We start from the raw sequence: 20,909 nt of genomic DNA, 5'->3' as shown, positions 1-20,909 counted from the left end.
AAGGTCACATATACTCTAGGTGAGGAAAACCTAATTATGCTACTAAGGAGTGTCAATAAACACCATCTCCATCTATTGTATTTGTTAGGAGGGTTATGACAGAAGGGAAGCAACATCACATATGCTCTAAGTGAGAAAAATCTAGTTGTACTACTAAGGTGTGTTCATCAACACCATTTTTATCTAGTATATTTGGCAAGAGGGTTTTGATAGAGGGAAGCAAGGTCACACATGCTCTAGATGATTAAAATATAAAGGGGAGGTTATTGAATTTGCAAAAATAAGACAATTGATTATTCAATTGCTAAGCATTTTTAGGCCCATGCCATCTCATTTCATTTTGCAAGGTCACCTTTTCAAAGCAATGTTGGGAGATGCAACCACAATTAGACAAAGGTTAAAACATTGTTGAGATGAGGCAGACATAAATATAAGTGGTTGTTACATTGTAATGGATAGATGGAATAATATTGAACAAGCATCCATTATTATTCTTACATTTCTTCTTGATTCACACTTTCTTTGATCTAGTTATTTTTTTGAGATATATAAAGATGCCAAATAGCTTTTCAGCCTTTTAGAGTTCATATAGGGGGTTGGACATTCTAATGTTTTGCAAGTGGTAATACATTTAAATAGATTATTTATGTTATTTGTGAGACTTTATATTGTGTACATGCTTTGAATAATGGTTTAATAGATGCCAAAAATAAAGGTTTGGTAAAGATAATAATGTTTAAAGCTAGAGATATACAAATGTTTGTATATGATCACCACATTCAGATGCATTAGTCCAATGTTTTTTCAAATAAAAACTTCAAAACCAATTGAGACTATACAAGCTAGTTGTTTTATTTCACTAAAGATGATGTTAAGGGCAAAAGTTACTCTACAATCTATAAGGGTTTATGGGGAACAAAAAAAGTGAATTAAATTATAGAGCAAAGAATGGAAGAAGATAAAAAAAAGGTTTCTTGATGTTGTTTGGTGGTCTAATATCAAGTTGAACTAAATCCCTGAAAATTTTTGTACTTTATTTTTTATTTCTAATATTTTTCAATATTAATTCATTTTAAGTTTTAAATATTGCTTGCAAATATGAATTCACTCTATCATACTGTATGTTGTAGGGATAATAGAGTATCTAGATGTAGACTTTACCAGCCTCAAAAATAATTATTAAACTTTCAATAACATGTATGATTCTTTGAGGCAAACAATTCATGATGAGGATCTTAGATTGAAATTCTATCAAAAGAATATCAAGCCTTATTCATATGTTTAGTTGTGCTCTTAATCCTAACTTATATGGACCTAACCTACTAATTGTTTCTTATTGATGATGGTGACATAATAGAGGGGCATGTGATGGTTTTCCATAAGATATATCACAATTTCAAGACTCATCAGGGAATTTGCGGGACTTCGAACTCATAAGACCCTTTCTTGGCCATCCCAAGTCAGCCGAGCTTGTGAGAAGAGTCTTGTTAAATCTTGGGCTAACACGCATGACTCATAGGCTCAAACTGCCAAATCTAGAGTTGGGACTCTTGAACTGCACCAAAAATGCCTAGTTACAGCTTTTAACTGAAAAAGCATCAATTATTTTTCTAGTTTTTGCTCTTATTCGCTCATTTCACCCAACAAAACAGTGACCTAGCAAGAAGATGATTTGATCGGGAAATTTTAAAGGATTGATAGTTGATTGAAGCAACAAACAAGTAGCTATATTTCAAACCACATGTCTGGTATTGACGATGCAACCATACATAAGGAGTAGTGGCTTCAATTTTGTTGTCTTTGGGGTCCTACACTCAAGAAACCAAAGGCAAAGACAAATAAGGTCATTATTGCACAAGAAAAACTTCATTAGATGATATAAATTCCATGGGAAGGATACACTGAGTCATAAAAATTTGTCATTTGTTTACTCTTACAGATTGTTAGATCCTCTGTTGCTTAGAGGAACTGATTAAACCTATGAACTCAATGAAAAAGAATAGACTTACTTCTAGATAACCAAAGATTCTAGTTGCAATATTCCTACATATCAATAAACTCCAGCAACATCTAACATGTTAGGGAAATTGATGAAGAGCATGAGCAGCTAGCATTCAGCTTGTACTAAACAACTCACAACTTCAACCAAAAATAACATAAACAACTCTAATATATCCCTGCAATATTGTTATCTTAATTTCAAATTTTCTTATTCAATGTTAATTAGAGGAGGCCTGACTGCTATCCTGAAAACATGGCCCCTCCCATTCACTTGTTTTGGTGAATCTTCTATTTAAAGAAAATTAAACCACGGCTAAAACAAACAGTCGTCAAACAGAAAGCTCTCTTTCTCAGTGAAGGTGGTTTAGGAAGCTTCACAAAGTGATATTCTTGTGGTTTTAATGTCATTGATGAGCCCATATCAATATTGACTCCATTATTTGGTAACCTTTCAACTTTTTTTTTTCCTTTTTCTCAATTTAAATGAGGATTGGCACAACACATACACTAAATAAATCACTAGTTTATAAACCATGAACATAAAAAGTAAATACTTTTACATGTTTCCAGCACACCCTCAAATAACCCAGATGCTTTAGAATCTTTAAGTCATATCCAATAGTATGGATGGTGAGCTCTGGTGATGAGGCCGGATCCTTCTGCTATCTTTTTTCATTCTTCTTGTTTGAGCCATTTGGGATTTGTTCCACCTAGAAGTAATAGACTGTTAGTTTGGAGTCAATATGTTTGTGCAACTATTCATGATTGCAAACCCAGCAAAGAAAACCTATCTAATTCATCATTTTCTATTAGTCTTTTCAGGATAAGAAAGGTATGCTAAGTACCATTTCATTAGTATAAACTACACTGGGAAAAAAACACTTTTTCACATAAGAAAATGTATCCTTTAAAAATGTGTGCATTATGTAAAACTATTTTGAGGCTCATACAACAGATTAAAAAATTCAAATGCCAAAATGTATGATAAGTACCATTCATTGGTATGAACTACACAAAAAAAATGCTATTCACATTAACAAATGTATCCCTTAAAAAACATGTGCATTATGTGAAACTATTTTGAGGCCTATACAACTGCTAAACATTAAAAAGCCTTTGTAACCTGCATTCACATACCAGTATTGGTTGTAGAACCAAACTGAATCTGCTGCCACAGATGTTCCATCCTGATTGCGATTCCAATAATAGAAGGCATGGGTGCGGTTCTTAATATCCAGCATAGCATGGCCAAAACTGGCCTCACGGAAAGCTGAATATGCAGGTTGTGGTTCTGTAAATCTGGATAAATTTACAACTTCAAAATGAGGAAAGGATTTTCACCACAGTGCTCATTGATAATATAAATGCAAGAACAGGACACAATGTACAATACTAACAAGCTAGCATAATTCAAGAGCATAACATTAAAGTATGATTAAGACAAAGTGGCGTGAAGCACACTGTCATGGCAGATTCACTTCGAAGACAATACTATACCATTTTTTGTGGTGGAAGGTTTATTTAATATTTTGAATCTGGATAAATTTACAACTTCAAAATGAGGAAAGGATTTTCGCCACAGTGCTCATTGATAATATAAATGCAAGAACAGGACACAATGTACAATACTAACAAGCTAGCATAATTCAAGAGCATAACATTAAAAGTATGATTAAGACAAAGTGGCGTGCAGCGCACTGTCGTGGCAGATTCACTTGGAAGACAATGCCATACCATTTTTTGTGGTGGAAGGTATTTAATATTTTGAAGTATTATTGTCGGTGCAAGATGTGAAATATCTTTGAATTCTAAGAAAGAGGAAACTTGTTGTATAGTTTGATAGACAGTTTTAACATGTGGTTTGAAATATTTTGTCTTTTCTGCAAAAATTGTAAAAATTCAATGATGATGTTGTTCTATATTTATTAAAATTAGAGGATTGCTGCAAATGTAATAACACTGCCTGTGATTTCTATATTTTCCAAATGCAGAAATCTCTCTTGCATTTATATTAAAAATGAGGCAAGGAGGGACATATATATATATATATCTTCAATAGTTTACTCTCATAGGATTTATCCGATAGAAGCTAGAAAACATCAACACTCCCTCTTAGCCAGGGAGGATAACCAAGGATATGATATTACCTCAGTGTAATATTAAAAATAAATCCTATGACACTAAACTATATATATATATATATCTTCAATAGTTTAGTTTGATAGGGATTTATTCGATAGAAGCTCGAAAACATCAACACTCCCTCTTAGCTAGGGAGGATAAACAGATATATATATATATATATATATATACACACACATCTTCAATAGTTTTGTTTCATAGGATTTATCCGATAGAAGCTAGAAAACATCAACACTCCCTCTTAGCCAAGGAGGATAAACGCAAGATCTGATATTACCTCAGCGTAATATTAAAAATGGCATATATCCTGGATTAGAAGATATTCACCATTAGATATCATCTCATGCTATTAGGAATAATGGCCTCTTGAATCTCAAGTCACATAACATTCACCAATTACTCCGAGTAATGGCCTCTTGAATGTCAATTTGCAAGATCTTCACCAAGTACTCTGAGTGGAGGCCTCCTGAACATCAAGTTGCATGATACTCACCAAGTGCTCTGAGTACTCAAAAAAACGTCCATAGATAATGCACACATGTATCCTCAATGATACTTACCATAGGAACATTCATGGTTTGTTTAAGGAATTTTATCCACGATGCAAGATATAATCTTTAATGGTTTGCTTAATCATCATAAGATGACCATCATAATAGAAGATTAAGTTATTGTAAGATCATCACCTTTCAAAAACTTCTAGAGATACAAGTGATAATCATTTGGAAGTCATCACTTCTTCATGATGTACACAGGGGGCAGGCCCGTTAAAATCATGCAATTACACACATGGATTTTTAGACTCACTCTAAATATCAATCTTCTGAGTTCTTCGTCCAATGTTGCCTCTGATGAAGTGTCAGACTCCCTTTGAATCTTATATCAATCTTCCTTTTCTTGCAAGAACAACCCTAGAGAGAAAGGAAAAGATCAAAGCAAGATATAGCTCTTATAGTACATATAGAAATACAAATAAAAGATACTACAATGAGAGGATAAATATAATACGTAATGGTAAGAAATATTTATCTACAAATGAAGGTCCATGGACATCAAATGCCTTTTAACATTTGCATTCTTTTCCTTAGAAGCCTTTACCCTTTATTTTCTTTATTGTGAGGCGAGGTTTTGCATCTCTTCGATCCTTAATAGATTCTCTTTAATTAGCACTCATTAGCAAACATTATTCAAAGCGTGTTTTAAAACATTAGAAGTTGAATTATTCTTTATTTTAATTTTGCTCCAATTACACTTCCTTGACCAAGTTCTAGTTTACGGGTAGCCCCTCTTAATCACTAGCATGTTGTCTAAGATTTTCTTTACCAAATTAACTGCACTTTCCATTTAATTCTCCATAATCTTCGCATGTCCAAGACCGGTTTTCCTGTAGCTAGGGTGAGGACATTCTACATGTGTAAAGTTTTATTTTGAATTTAATTTTGAACTCCCTTCATTATTCACCATTTGCCTGCACAAAGACAAAGAGGTCATGTGTAAGAAGCATCTATTCTAACCTCGATGGTGATTGCGTGGCTATCTGTCCTTGATGTGGTATCCACATGGGATTCCTTATAAGTTTAACCAATTTTCTCTCTATCTTATACTTGACGATATCATATTTTTTGTTCACATGTTTAATCTTCCAAGTGGCTTGTGAAAAATGTTGAATATTTATTGATTGTTATATTAAACAATGTTATCTCTACCGGCGTTTGACGTTGTTTGCTTATTCATACTTTGTGTGGCTTTAGTTCATGTCTTTCATGCTTCTTCTTTATTTGTCTTGATAGCAATTTGATTATATTAACATATATGTGTCGCTTTGTTTATATCAAATCTTGAATGTATTTATACTACCGCTATCGCATGCATGATCTTTCTAAATATATTATAATTGCCTTTGTAGTTTTCAATAACACCCTCATTAAGTGATTGACCAGTGATTTGAAGTTGAATTGTGAATGCCAATGCTAGTTGCGATCCTAGAGAAGGCTACAACCTCAGATGTATTGCCACTATGCTTGCTATGATCTTCAATTTATAGGTTTGTGATATCAGCTATAGTGGCACACAATGGACCTACGATCGCAAATATTTGCTTGTCTAGCTGTAAGATGTTATTGGTGAATTCCAAAGAACTTCTCAAACCTACTTTTAAACCAAATCCCTGATTTGATATCCTGATAGCAACATTGCTCTGATACCATGTTAAAGTTAGAGGATTGCTGTAAATGTAATAACACTACCTATAAAAACCACAAAGGCAACAAAAGAAAATAAATTATCCAAGTGTGCTTTTTCCAAAGAAATGAGTCCATATTTATAATCTCTTGTTGACAAAAGTTTCCCAAAAAACTCAACTTCAGAAATTGTGGAAGTTTCCCAAAAGAACTCAACTCTTGAAACTTTCCAAAAGAACTCTTTTAGTGATATCTCTAATTATCATTATTATAATAAAATATTATTATCATAATAATGCGACTTTAATAATTAGTTAATCAATAAGAGCTCATACAAGTAATAACCATATCCACTGCAAGTGACAACCAATTGCTAGAGCCACCCACTGCCCTGTCGAAAATGGAAAGTCTCAAAAATAGACTTATTAAAAATATTAAGTTCGCAACCAAGATCCCCAAATCACCTATCAGCTCATGAGGGTCATAGTAATGAATTGAGATAGTCATCTGCAAAAGCTTGCCAAAAACGGGAACATTACAGTCCTCCCTCCTCAAGATTCAAGCAATCCGACAATATAGTGAACTCGGACCTCCACCTGATCTCATATGAAGAAGTACACATCTATGTCATCATTGAACCAATTGTATGCTAATGCCATTAGGACCATCAACATAACCTGCAATATAACACTCAATACTCATGCCTGTGATATATATGCCAAAGTATCACTTGTAGTCAAATGCATCGAAGGTCCTAGTATGTCCTCCACACTAACTCAATCACTTTGCCAATTTAATGACTCAGGTACAAACAATTTCTGCAACCCATATGAATCTTGCACAAATGCGAAGTGATACGGACTCCCCATAAAATATACCTCACTATATACCTCATTGGAATCTTGATCATCTCTAGTAACCCCTGCAAAAGATGAAGCCACAAGAGAACCGAGTGCAGTATGTGGTTCTCTATTGCTCTCAACAAATGCACTCACCTCCACTATATCCATAACACCCACATCCTCATCAGAATCTATAGATACAAAAACAATAGTAATTGCCACTATAGGAAACTAAATTGTGTTTGCAAATGATGTAAACTGATCCCAACTCCACTCAAGTGAGTGATCATTATCAATCTCAAAATCAATAACATGTGTACTATTAGCAATACACACATGAACATCAAAGGTACTACTGCCAAGTACCTCATTGGATGGCTCGTCTATCATAGAAGTAGCTATCAATATGACAATATCATTGCGCGCACTTACCTCCATTGTCACCACATCACCATCAAATGCACAATCATGGGAACTCATGCCAACAACTACATCGCTCGACTCATCTTGATATGAATTCTCATCACATTCCACCTCTACTATGCCCAACTCATGCGGCACCTCATAAGGAATGCCCCACACATCTGTAGTTGCAATTGTATCATCACATTTCGATCTTCAAAAAAATGATATCACACTCTACTCAACTTGGATTCAAAATCAGTTGGGTCACCCCTTTGTGATTTTGATTCAGCTCATTCACTAGCACATCCAATTGTTTCACAATACCCTGTATCTCAAATTCTCCATCCCTTGATGGAGAAGTACACCCTCTGCAACTATATTATCTACCCGGAATGAATCTCTTGCCACTATCCATGTCACTGAATACCAATCACAAAATCAATCTGACAATCTTAGAAGTAAGCACCAATCAAAATAATAACTGAGCCCAATTCTTGCAGGTTGGTAGGAAATCACTTTGCTACCACTACAAAAACCTTGTCAGTTATGGCTCAAATTCACTCCAATTCAAAACTAAACTAGGTTTGACGTTTTGTCAAACACTTGGCCAACAGTCTCTAATGACAAGTCTTCCATGTAATTGATTTATTGATTTGCATTTTAAACCCATAGACTGAATTTTCAGAATATTGGAATTAATTTAGAAGTGATAACTTTTGCAAAATAACAATGTTCATTTTTTAGATTTTAGGGTAGAGAAGAGATATAGTGCAACAATGGTGAACAATTACTTGCACATTATGTTTTGATGTGTTTGTCATTCACCACCCAACACATAATATGTACATGAGATGAAGAGGTGCGTCTTCCAAAAGACATGACACTTCAAATGGGGCCAATTAAGCTTTCCCACTTAATTGAATTATCATATAATAAAATAATATATTTCATATTATTATTATTTATATTGCCATTAAATATGTAGCCACTCTTGGCTTACTTTCGCATATTTAATTATTTATTGTTGATCTTTGTTGTAAAGGCCACAAAAAGTAACACTCCCTCTTGGACTTGAGAAGAAGATCAACCAATAAATCTCAAGTCTATAAAAGACCTCAACTTCTCTATCTTCACAATTGGTAGAGGTACCAAAAACATAACTTCAATAGATCTCAAATCTATTATATATCCCATACATCATCTCATGATGTAAAACTCATATAGATCTCAAAATATCTCAAAGTCATCATCATATGCTCTTAAGTATTAGTCTCTTGAGTCTAACCTTGATGTCAAATCCTTGATGTCACATACTCCAACCTTGAGTCTAACTAATTCAACCGATATCAAATCCATGATATCAAATGCATTGACCAAATATCAAGTCCATAATATTCACTAAATGCTCCGAGTAATGGCTTCCTGACATCAAGTCCATGATGTCACCATGTACTCAACCAGTGGATCCAAGATCCACGAGTCACAAGGACTCAATTGACATCAAATCCATGATGTCAGCCGTATTAGTATCTAGACATTAAGTCCACCAAGTACTAAATCCGACATCAAATACATAATGTCACCTGCACTGGTATTCGATTATCAAATACATGATATTCACCAAGTGCTCCGAGTACTAGTATCCGGACATTAAGTCCACCAAGTACTCAATCCTAGAGTCAAGAAGACCCAAAACGTGGATTGCCACTATCCACAAATCATAAAAATATAATCACATAGATGAATTTAGCCACATATGCATACAAACAATATAGTCTATGCTATATTCACATATCAAAGAAATGATCATGCAAAATATCCAAATATCTCAATTATAGACTCAACTATATAAAAGAGGGTAGTCTTTGCTATAACATAGCCAATGATCATAAAAAACACAACCAATAATGTAGCCTAGGCTAAATATAGTCTTGGCTAAATACATAGCCCATAAAAAAAAATATAAAAGAAATGCTTATACATATGAATCCTCAAAGAAGAAATTTATAACACAAGACTAGGTGAAAGTAGGCCCATATATAAACTCCCTCTTAAGTTTGAGCATCTCTAAGGTGGATTCAATCCTTGTATGCAAGTTCTCAATTTATCCATGACTATATTTAAGTCAAACCAAATTGAAGTAATTGGGGTCCATGACGCTTAATGTGATCTACTCCCTTAGTAAAGAGTTTACAAGTTTCCTATCTATTCCTTTTGAAGTTTAGGTTTAACTACTTTTGGTAGGACTCCTCTCAATGTGTCCCCTCCCGTTATCTAGCCAAAGTTTACGGATAACTTCTCAAGGGGTTACGAGTCATTATCAAACCATGAGAATTTTTTCTTTATGTCACTTAGTCCATATTTATCTCAGAATTAATGGTTTATACAACTAGTTTTAATTCTTTAAATCATACTTAGAAATGAATATAATGTAATATGCCTATTCACATTCAACCTTAAACAAAAAAATATTCTACTATGTTAAGAATGCACCTGGAATTGTTCAAATGCTCTTGGAAATGATTCCCCTTGACATTTGGTAGCTTCCTCTGTGCACCTCTGCACACCTTTTGTTCATTCATTTGCGCATAATGTTGAAGGCCTGCAATGAATTTTCCAATCTTTACAAGTGTTTAGGTCGGCACTTTTTGATCAATGTACCTCCCTCCGCTATTGCTTTGAGTTTCTCTTCTATTTCTTAATTTCCAATGCTCACCCTTTTCTTTGAATAATAATAGGGTGTAGCCACAAAATTAGATCTTCTTGGTTTGCTGTTGCTTCAGGTGATGTGAGGGACTGATATGACTCAGTATTGTCAGGTGGCAAGACATAACTCCATCATAAAGCTTGCAGTTAAATGTATACGCCATATGTAGACCAAGACACTGGTGTTATACTAGGCAACCTTCTAATGTTCCATTAACCAGAGTCCAGGAGAAATGTTTGCTACTTCATATAGTTCACAAATTATTTCTGAATCTATAGATATTCCTCAATTTCATATAATTGTAGAAACATCTCCGTCAAGATGCAACCACGAGCTCTATTAGTTTCAATGACCACCATATAGTTGAGAATGAATATTAAAATGATTCTTTTACCCAATACTTCACTCTATATAATGTTTGGGGATATTGATTAAAACATTTTTCATTCATTTGGTAGGCTTTGAATATAAAGGCATAGTTATATCTGTTCGTTTTTGCCATCATGGGGTATTTTTTGGTATTGAACAATGAAGACATTGTTTGGAGGCCATTCATGGTGTCCTTGATTGAACACAATAAAATATACATGCATAATTTCCAAAGAAACTCATCACACTTTCTGTCAAATAATTATTTCATTTCAGAAAATAAAAATAAAAATGCTATTCTCTAGAGCTGCAACTGCATGCTTCCGCTGCTGTGCATCAAAATTCTCTGATTTGTTTGCCAGGCATTGCACTAAAATTCTTTGTTGATTCTCTGTTGTATTCCTTAAGCATCCCAATCCAAATTGAAGATTAGTGCTGCTCCCTTGCATCTCTTGGCAAGTAAAGTCTCAACTGCATGTGCTGCCAAATCTTAGTGAAGACAAGACATCCACAACCGAGTCGCGATCAATCTCTTCTAATCCTCCCAACATGACAAAGTGTTCGATTTTGCCCATGAATTTGAATGGATCTACCTTCAAGCGGTTAAGCTTCCCACAAAGGAACCCACTCTGATAGCATGTTCGTTTTTAAGATTTTAGGGCAGAGAAGAGATATAGTGCAACAGTGGTGAATAATTACTTGCACATTATAGTTTGGTGTGTTCGTCATTCACCACCCAACGCACACACACACACACATATATATGAGATGAAGAGCTGCGTCTTCCAAAAGACATGACACTTCAAATGGGGCCAATTAAGCTTTCCCACATAATTGAATTATCATATAATAAAAATAATATATTTCATATTATTATTATATTGTCATTAAATATGTAGCCACTCTTGGCTTACTTCAACATATTTATTTATTTATTGATGACTTTGTCGTAAAGGCCACAAACATTAACAAACAACACTCAGAATTTCCAAGAATTTTATTTTCCAACTAAATTTGACAATACTTGCATACAACTAAATTCAATTTGCAATAACACTAGAACCTAGTTATTATTTGTATGTCCCTTGAAGTGCCAGATGGAAATGTAGAACTTCAGAATGGGCCAAACAAAAGGCCAAGATGAAACACAACTTTCTCCCAAAGCATCTGCTGCCTTTAGACCTGAATGCAGGCCTGTGGAAAGCCCCACACAGGTCTGCAACTAAATACCCTACCCCAATTGCTGATTGCTGGCCCTGATTAGCGAATGCCAGGCCTACATTTCAATCTGCAGGCTGTCAAATAAAATCGCAGGTGATTTATGTTTATCATTGGGCCTGCAAATAACATCCTCCAACTCCAAATCTTGGTCAAAAACAGATCACCCAGCCTTGGAGATATGGTATCCACACCTGGTAATGTTATCTAGATATTGATGAAGTCTAGATGTTGCCTCAAATTGCAAACAACCGTCTCAAATATACAAATCGATTCCCAATTTTGGATCTGTGATTGAATGTAATAAGTGCAGACAATTTCCATCAATGAATAAATCCCCTTCACAAATTCAGTAGATAGTAATTTCTCCTTAGGCATAGTAGCAACAGTCAGGAGAATTAGCAAATAGTTTTACATCAGCAACCATTTGCAAGGCAATCCCAAGATAAGATCTCAGATTTGAATCTACAGTACTTCACCTGTAGATCCAATGGAACAACTTGGAATTCAAACCCTTATAATTCAGCAAGGTTAAAAAATCAGAATTCAGAAAAAGTCATGAAGGCAACAAAAGAAATAAATTATCCAAGGGTGCTTTTTCCAAAGAAACGTAGTGAACCCCAGCTGGGCTATAACTTCAACAACAATTTCTTGACAAATTCAAGAAACTTGGCATTTTAACAAACACTTAGCAAGCTAACTCAATATTATGAGAAGTCTCTTTTGTAGTTGCATTCAAAACACACATATATGAAATTTTGAAATAGTTTGAACACAAAAATCATAACTTGTAATGCAACCAATTATGGTGAACTTCAATGCTGAAACTTAACTATGGTTAACAAACTCTGTTGCACTAACATCCACCTTTATTGAATTCAAATCTAATTGCCATTGTGAGTGATTGCAATTGGCATTACAAAAATAAATATAATTATGAGAAACCTGATTAAAGGATCGATGATAATCTCTGCAAATCCAGACAACCTTTGACAAATTGATTTCTACTCTTAACAATTTGCAATTCCCAGAATTCATTGACGAAGCCACTACAGTCAATGTGGTTGTCTCAAGCATACATGCAAGTTTGTATACATGTAATGTAGGGTTCCTCTTGCAACCATAGGTCTCAAGTTCAAACGCTGGCTTTGGAACTAGTAAACCACATAACCTAGATCCAATTCGCAAGCTTGGAATTCTTGGACGCTTGGCCTCTAGACCACACACAACTTTCCCAATCTATGAAATCATTGCCTAATAGGTATTGACAAGCATATATAAGCAACTGCAACCTCAAAGTGTCAAACGACAGTTCAAATTTATGACAAATACTACTGAAATGAAAATCAATAGCCTCCAGGGCTCCCAACAGTCTCTAACAGGCAAACGCAAGTCTGTGATATATAAATGTTGCTTCCAAACCACTTGAAATTAGACTAATTTACTTATTTGTAATGAAATCACCTAGTATCAGACTTATATTACAATTATCAAGCACTCGATGGTAGCAAAACAATGCAAACTCCTACTGAATTGTGCCACCAATTCTCCAGTGTCTTCAAGAAAAAGTGGAAACAGAAAGAAGACTCCCAATTCGCAAACAAATTACTAATAACTCCAGCAAACTCCAGCAAACATCAATCTTCCTTGCCACAGTTAGGACAGTATTGAAAGATGTCAAACCAATTCACAGATATGCCAATACCAAACCCTTATACAACAACAAAGTCCTAAAAACTTCATATTTTGAAATGCCACAAAGATAACAAGAGCAAAAGAAGGTAATCAAATAATCAGATGCCTCTTCCAATGAAATGAGCTCGTATTTATAACCCTTTTTGCCAATGGTTTCCAAAAAGACAACTCCAAAAACTCCCAAGTTTCCTAAAAGAACCCAGCTCTTAAAATTTTCCAACACAAATGTTTATAAATATCCTTTAATGACATTATTATAATAAAATATTATTATAATGATGTGAATTAATTAGTGATTAATAAATAAGAGCTCACGGCAATAATAACTGTGTCAACTACAGGTGACAACCAACTACTAGAGCCACCCACTGCACTGCCAAAAATAGACTTACTAAAATAGTAGGTTTGCAATTGAGACCCTCAAATCACCTTGTCAGCCCACAAGGGTCGCTATAACCAACTGCAGGAAGCTGCTAAAAATGAAGACATTACAAGAAATAAGCTTATAATCCCTTGTTGACAAAAGTTTCCCAAAAAACCTCAACTTCAAAAATTGCGGAAGTTTCCCAAAAGATCTGAGCTCTTGAAACTTTCCAACTAAACTCTTTTAATAATATCTCTAAATATCATTATTATAATAATGTGACTTTAATAATTAATTAATAAATATGAGCTCATGCAAGTAACAACCATATCCATTGCAAGTGACAACCAACTGCCATAGCCACCCGCTACCTTGCCAAAAATGGCAAATGTTGAAAATTGACTTACTAAGAATAGTAAGTTCACAACCAAGACTTCCACAGCTCTTATCAGCTCATGAGGGTCAAAATAATGAACAGACTTAGTCATTTGTAGAAGCTTGCAAAAAATGGGAACATTATAGTTGTAATGTCCCTATTTTTGCAAGCATTGGAGTTTGAGAGATTGGCCTATTATTGTGATCCTTGTAGCTAATTATTGTGAATAGAGGGTCTTTTGAGGTGGTGGCTTGGCTTGAGAGGGTTTTGTCTTCTCCACAATTCAATAAGTTATGGGTTGGACTTCATTTGGGCTTTAGGTTTGTGCACTTAGTACTTACTATTTGTGGTAAGTTGGGTGTTGATTGAGATGTACCATTTTTATTTTTGAAAAGTGCATTTGGTCAAATGGAGAAATAATAGGTGTGACTTCTATTTTATACAACATATTTAAATGATGTGTATTTTGTGAGTTATTATACTTTAGTGGCCAATTTAATTAAAATAATTGAATGGCTTATAATAAAGTAATAATTTAACTTTGTAATTTCACTTAAGTTGAGGGTTGAGGCATCATTGGAAGGGGGTCATTTATTATATACCTAAGCCAAGTATTAAATATTTAAAGTGATGTTGTGTTGGAAAGTTTCAAGCACTAAGTTTTTTTGGGAAACTTTCACAGTTTTTGAAGTTGAGTTTTTTTGGAAACTTTTGTCACCAAAACATTATAAATATGAGCCCATTTCATTGGAAAAGGCACACTTTGATATTTATTTACTTTTGTTGCTTTGATGTTTTTTCTGAGGTTCTGAATTTTAATGCCCTTGTTGAAGTATAAGGGTCTGAATTCTAAGTTGTTCCATCGGATCGACAGCTAAAGTATTGTAGAATCACTTCTAAGATTTATTATTGTCTCCTCTTTCTGTATCCATTGTAGCTGATGAGCAATTGTCTTGTGAAGAAATATTGTCTCCTCTTACTGTATCAACTGTGGCTGAGAGGGCAAAAATATTCTAGAGAGATTGGTAATTTTTATCTCTGATTTCTGTTAATTTGGAATTCTGATTAAGAATTCATGAATCTAGACATTGGTTTAGCTGAAAGTATTGTGCATAACCTCTGCAATTTGGCATTAGACTGTGAAAGGAATTTGGCATGTATTATTACTGTACGCATAAGAGTTTTTCTGCACTTAGACGTCAAACCAGGGTGCTTCCTCAAGCAGCATTTCCATACCTGGGATAACTGATTTAAATTGCTGGGAATAATTACAAATTTGGGCATCATTACTACCTAAATCTGCTAGCTGTTGCAACTTCAATCGAGTGCCTATTTGTTATGTGGAAGTATGGGATATGGGCATTGCATTGATGTTCACTTCGGCACCTTGAACTGGAGTGCGATCTGCTGTTGAATCACTTCTCTCTCCTGTGTTTGATCTCTGTATTTCAACGCATATCTTTGGCACCCAATCGTGGCTATATTTGCAGCACATAACTTTCCCCTTCAGCTGCGATTTGGTTCTTGGGAAGAGACTAGGAAGAAGCAACAAATCAGGTTCCTTTGTATTTGTTTATTTTGGCCAAGTAAATATAATTTTGAAGTATTAAATTGTAAGGCTGATTATTGTTTCATAGTAAAATTGCTTGTGATTATTGAGAACTGAATACTTCAGAAACGTCAGAATTTGTTTTAGATTTATCCATATTTGTTCCTTTCAATTATATATATCTATATTTCCTAAACAACCAAAGAAATTCAAAGTCTTGCATCAAGTAAAAAAGAATGTATTGCAATCTATTAGCAGAGTCAGAGGACTTGTTCAGAATCATTTAGTGGAATTAAGTTTGCTTGTCCCCCCTCCCTAAGATTGGTTGTCCCCAAGCAATACCAGAGGAAAATGAACATCACAATCCACCCAGATCCTAAGGGTAGAACTGTGTACTATTCCCGTAGTGTACATGCAACTCCTGCAGCATCAGCACCCAAATAATTGATATCAATGACAAAATTATCTGGAAAATGACTGTAGGCGCTGAGGGTGATAACAACCCATCAAAACTCAATCTAATTGAAATACCAACTCTATCCACACCTAAGTCCCCATCAAACTGATACTCACACCCAAATGTACAGTAGAGATGACAATGACCATATGTACCTAGATCGCTATCATCAACTCCCACCTTTGATACACTGTCTTGGGTGTGTGGATACTACAAGTGGTCTAACTTGAAGTTGTTGATCTCATTTGCAAAAGATGGTGCTAACCCATCCCATAATGGATGGTACGAAACTAGAGCCAACCCACACCAATGCGAAACCAAACACTCTACTTGTGGGTCAAAAGAGTAGTGGTGAGCACTCCTCATTGTGTAATGCCGATAAAAACTCCCAATTTCAATCTAGGGCTCAACCAAATTGGGAATCAAAAGATGGCTCCAATCTTTGACTTTGAACTACCGACTGGGCATGATCCTGGGCAACCCTCTTAAAAAACCCAACCTCAAAATCCCTATGAAGAAGCACAGTAGGTAGACTCTCTACAATCTTTCCCACCAACCTCTGAATAACATGACGGCCTCATATGAGAGTACTCTCAGACACTCTATATGAATCCTCCTGCACATCCGAACTCTCCTAAAGATACTCCATGAAAGACTCTACGTAGTAGAAATTATATGCGGAAGCATTAACCTGCTCCCCTGCAACCCACAATTGATCCCTCTGAAAATGTCGCACTGCCAACTGCCCAATGCTACTAGTTGTATGAGATGAAGAAATAGATTTGCTTCCAGTAAAAGGAAGCAAATCATCATGAGAGCTCATCTCCATTAATGCTCTCACCTCTTTTGTATCTATTGTACCCATATCCCAGATAGATGTGTCTACCACATCATCACATCCCTCATCCCCAACTGTGGAAGCAAACTCACCACCAACCACAATATGCAACTGAACAGGGTATGCGGCTAATGTCAACTATACCCACTCTAACTCCACGGTAAACTCATCTCACTATGACTATGACTCTTGAAGAGCCAACTAAGTACATTGAAGAGAGTCCACAGTCACCTCAAGCCCTAGGTGAGCTCAACCACCTCCTCTTTCTCTAATAATGTCTCATAACAAGTGCTATCCTACTCCAGAAGGTAATCCCTATTAGGAACTAGCTACAAATAGTTATGCTTCAAGATCCTGACAGCCTCTTGAAGCGCATGAACCTCTACAAGAGAAAGAGTACTATCACTGTGCTCATCAGACATAGAAGCATCCCAACTAGATGTAGCTAGAATTAGACAGATCACATCATAATGCTTGAAAGCTAAAGAGGTGTCACTTTTACTCACCTTCAATTGAATAGTCACATGATGCTGCTATAACCATTGCCTCCTATGCAAGCTGTCTGTCTCATTAATTGCACTATGATAGGAAACCCAATCAGAGCTGACCACCACAAGATCACTCACCACATGTGTGCTATCTTCCTTGCACACCTCTGCATCTAAGATACAACTACCATGTACCTCAACCGCCTTCTCCAAGGAAACGAAAGCCCTTGTGATATCAATCTCCTTGGGTGTCTTAGCTTCCACCTCAATAGTAAGATCCTGTAAACATTGATCCTTGGACCCATCCAAAACCTCATCGATGTGATCACCTAATGTTTGGCAGGTGGTATCATACCCAATGTAGCTCATAGCATCATCATATGTCTATACTATATGCATCCACATCTTCTAATAAAGCCTTAACCATTGACACTTGACTCTATACACGACTCAACATCAGGTTGTGAATCAATAATACTAGAGCATGAACTCTTTGTTGGCAGTGGGCCAACATCCCTTGTAGGATTTGCGACATGGCTAAACCACCTCCTATGGTTCTACAAGACTATTGGTTGTATCGGGCATTGACAGGTCGATCTTTTGGTGCAATGGCAATGCTGGCCTTTCTAACAATTGGTACCAAAGCTTGGTCACAGGTTCAAATCTCGTAGACCATAGCGAGTGACGCAGGGAGGGGGATTGTTGGCAGTGGGCCAGCATCCCTCGCTGGATTTGTGACATGGCTTAACTACCTCCTTTGGTTCTATAAGACTATTAGTAGTATCAGGCATTGACATGTCGATCTTTTGGTGCAATGACAACCTTGGCCTTTCTAACACCCTCATTTATTGACTCTGTTGTAACACCCAGATCACAGTTGGGTGACTCCACAAGTGCTTCAGTTCCACCTGAGGAAGTAGTTGCCTCTTGCATTGGAGTAACACTATGATAGCTCACATACAAATCTCCAATAATAACTCCTTGCTCGAGAGAGCCATAAGTATCAGTAGTAACAACTACATCAACTGTCCCTACACTAACTGCAACAACAACTCTCGGAGCCTCAGCTTGCTAAAGCTCAGTGTCACTATCCTCCGTTGCCACTGACACAACCACACGTCCCTATGAAATAAGCCCATCATCAACACTGTAGATATGACTAGCAAGGGTCGTACAAAATATAGGTACATCTACATCATGGACACCAGTTAGGAAAAAATCAAGCCTCCTTCCCACTGACCTTCTAAAGGCATAAACCATATACCTCGCTTCCCTCTCAACCGTCTACGAATTTGACAAGCTCTCCTCCAACCTCTGTTGATGAAGATTAAGTTTCAACGCATTTATTTTCTCACTATTCTCCCCATCGCTCCATTGGCTCATAGAACTGCTAGTCCTCGTGTGTCTATCCATGGCTAGAAAATGTGACGGTTTTGGTCACTCCCAATACAACAACAAATCTGAAATAGAAATGAATTTCCTAGCCCACATGATGGCATGAAACCACTCTAATACCACTATAATAAATCCCAGCAAGGCATTCACTTCAACAACTCCAATATCTTGACAAATTCAGGAAATTTGGCATTATGACAAGCACTTTGCAAGCTAACTTAATATTATGAGAAGTCTCTTTTGTAGTTGCATTCAAAACACACATATATGAAATTCTAAAAAAGTTTGAACACAAAAATCATTGCTCATAACGCAACTAACTATGGTGAACTTCAATGCTGAAACTTAACTATCATTAACAAATTGTGTTGCACAAACATCCGCCTTTATTGAATTCAAATCAGATTGCTATCGTGAGTGGTGGCAATTGGAATTACAAACACAAATATAACTATGAGAAACCAAATTAAAGCCACGATCATGATCTCTGCAAATCCATGCAGCCTCTGACAAATTGATTTCTACACTTAAAAGTTTGTAGCTCCCAGAATCCATTGACCAAGCCACTACAGTCAATGTGGCTGTCTCAAGCATAAACGCAGGCTTCCTCTTGTAACCACGGGTCTCAAGTTCAAATGTTGGCTTTGAAATAGTAAACCACAAACCCTAAATCCAATTCATAGGCTTGAAATTTTTGGATGCTTGGCCTCCAAACAACACACAACTTTCCCAATCTATGAAAATGCTTCCTAATAGGTATTGGCAAGCGTATATAAGAAAGTGCAGCCTCGAAGTGTTGAATGACATTCAGATTTATGACAAATACTACTCAAAAATGAAAAACGACAATCTCCAGTGCTTGCAAAAGTCTCTAACAGGCAAACATAGGCCTTTGATATATAAATGTTGCTTCCAAACCTCTTCAAAACAGACCAATTGACTTATTCATAATGAAATCACCCAATATTAAACTTATGTGACAATTATTGTTTACCGTATGGATTAATTAAGCAATGCACACAGGAAATAGACACGAACACGAACAGCAAATAGAAGAACTCTTATTATTATTCGCATATACCAATAGTACATTATGCTTCGATGATAAGATATGATGATATGTGTTCATTACAATGCTTCCCGAAGAGGTTATAAATACTTTCCGATGAACCTTCCCGAAGGTATCCGTCGGCCAGATACATCATGTCCGCTACAAACTATTTACCGTCGGCTACATAACAAGAACTTTTCCGAAGGGACCCATTGGCTGATACACAATTTCCTTTCCGAAGGGACCCGTCGGCCGATACACAATTTCTACCGACAACATCATCCCCCCCCAAAAAGAAAAGTCGTCTCCTGACGACTACAGAACAAAACTCAAACAACTAATACAACAATATTGATCTGCCATGTTACTTTCAGATTCATCCCGTTGCATCTATAGCCTTTGCTAACACAATACTGACTCCTCAAACTGACCTTGATAGCCACCTGTGCTGCTTCCTCTGCTTCCAACTCCTTGGAACCTTGAGCCAAGTGTCGTTGCACTGCCTCCAATTGGATGATCAGCTCCTCCCGAGCTCTCTATGCATCCACCAAGACAGCCTCACGGTCAACACCTACTCTCAGTGCCACTCCATGCCTGCCACAGCTCCAAGTCTTTTCAACTGGTCAGACTCCCATGACTGATATCCGCAACTAAACCCACACAGAAATGCACAGAACACACCATTTTTGTCATTATCTGCCGATTCTACACTCTTTCTGGCAACCATGGATGCGTCCCCTTCCCTTTGGCATCATCTGTCACTCATTCTGAACAACTTGATTCTGTCGTTTTTTTTTTTTTAAATTTTTTTTTAAGAAAACATCCTGTCACC

The 20,909-nt window shown here is 36.2% G+C and overlaps 1 protein-coding gene across 4 annotated transcripts in view; it reads right to left on the bottom strand.

Annotated features, from left to right (window-relative positions):
• Positions 1-2,172: 2,172 nt before the first annotated feature.
• LOC149539754 (phosphoenolpyruvate phosphatase-like) overlaps positions 2,173-20,909 on the bottom strand; it is a 357,723-nt gene continuing 338,986 nt past the window's right edge. For all 4 annotated transcript variants that reach the window (XM_089800958.1, XM_089800960.1, XM_089800959.1 and 1 more), the window contains 2 exons: positions 3,139-3,300; positions 2,173-2,711 (listed from right to left, as the gene is read on the bottom strand). In XM_089800958.1, the coding sequence (XP_089657084.1) occupies positions 2,606-2,711; positions 3,139-3,300 (268 nt within the window). In that variant the 3' untranslated portion in view covers positions 2,173-2,605. The remainder of the gene's footprint in view (positions 2,712-3,138; positions 3,301-20,909) is intronic.

This window comes from Cupressus sempervirens, chromosome 9 (genome assembly GCF_028749045.1).
Source record: "Cupressus sempervirens isolate cs-2001-9-10 chromosome 9, ASM2874904v1, whole genome shotgun sequence".
Lineage (NCBI taxonomy): Eukaryota > Viridiplantae > Streptophyta > Pinopsida > Cupressales > Cupressaceae > Cupressus > Cupressus sempervirens.
The sequence above is the reverse complement of the archived record's forward strand: the minus strand, read 5'-3'. Positions and strand labels throughout refer to the sequence as shown.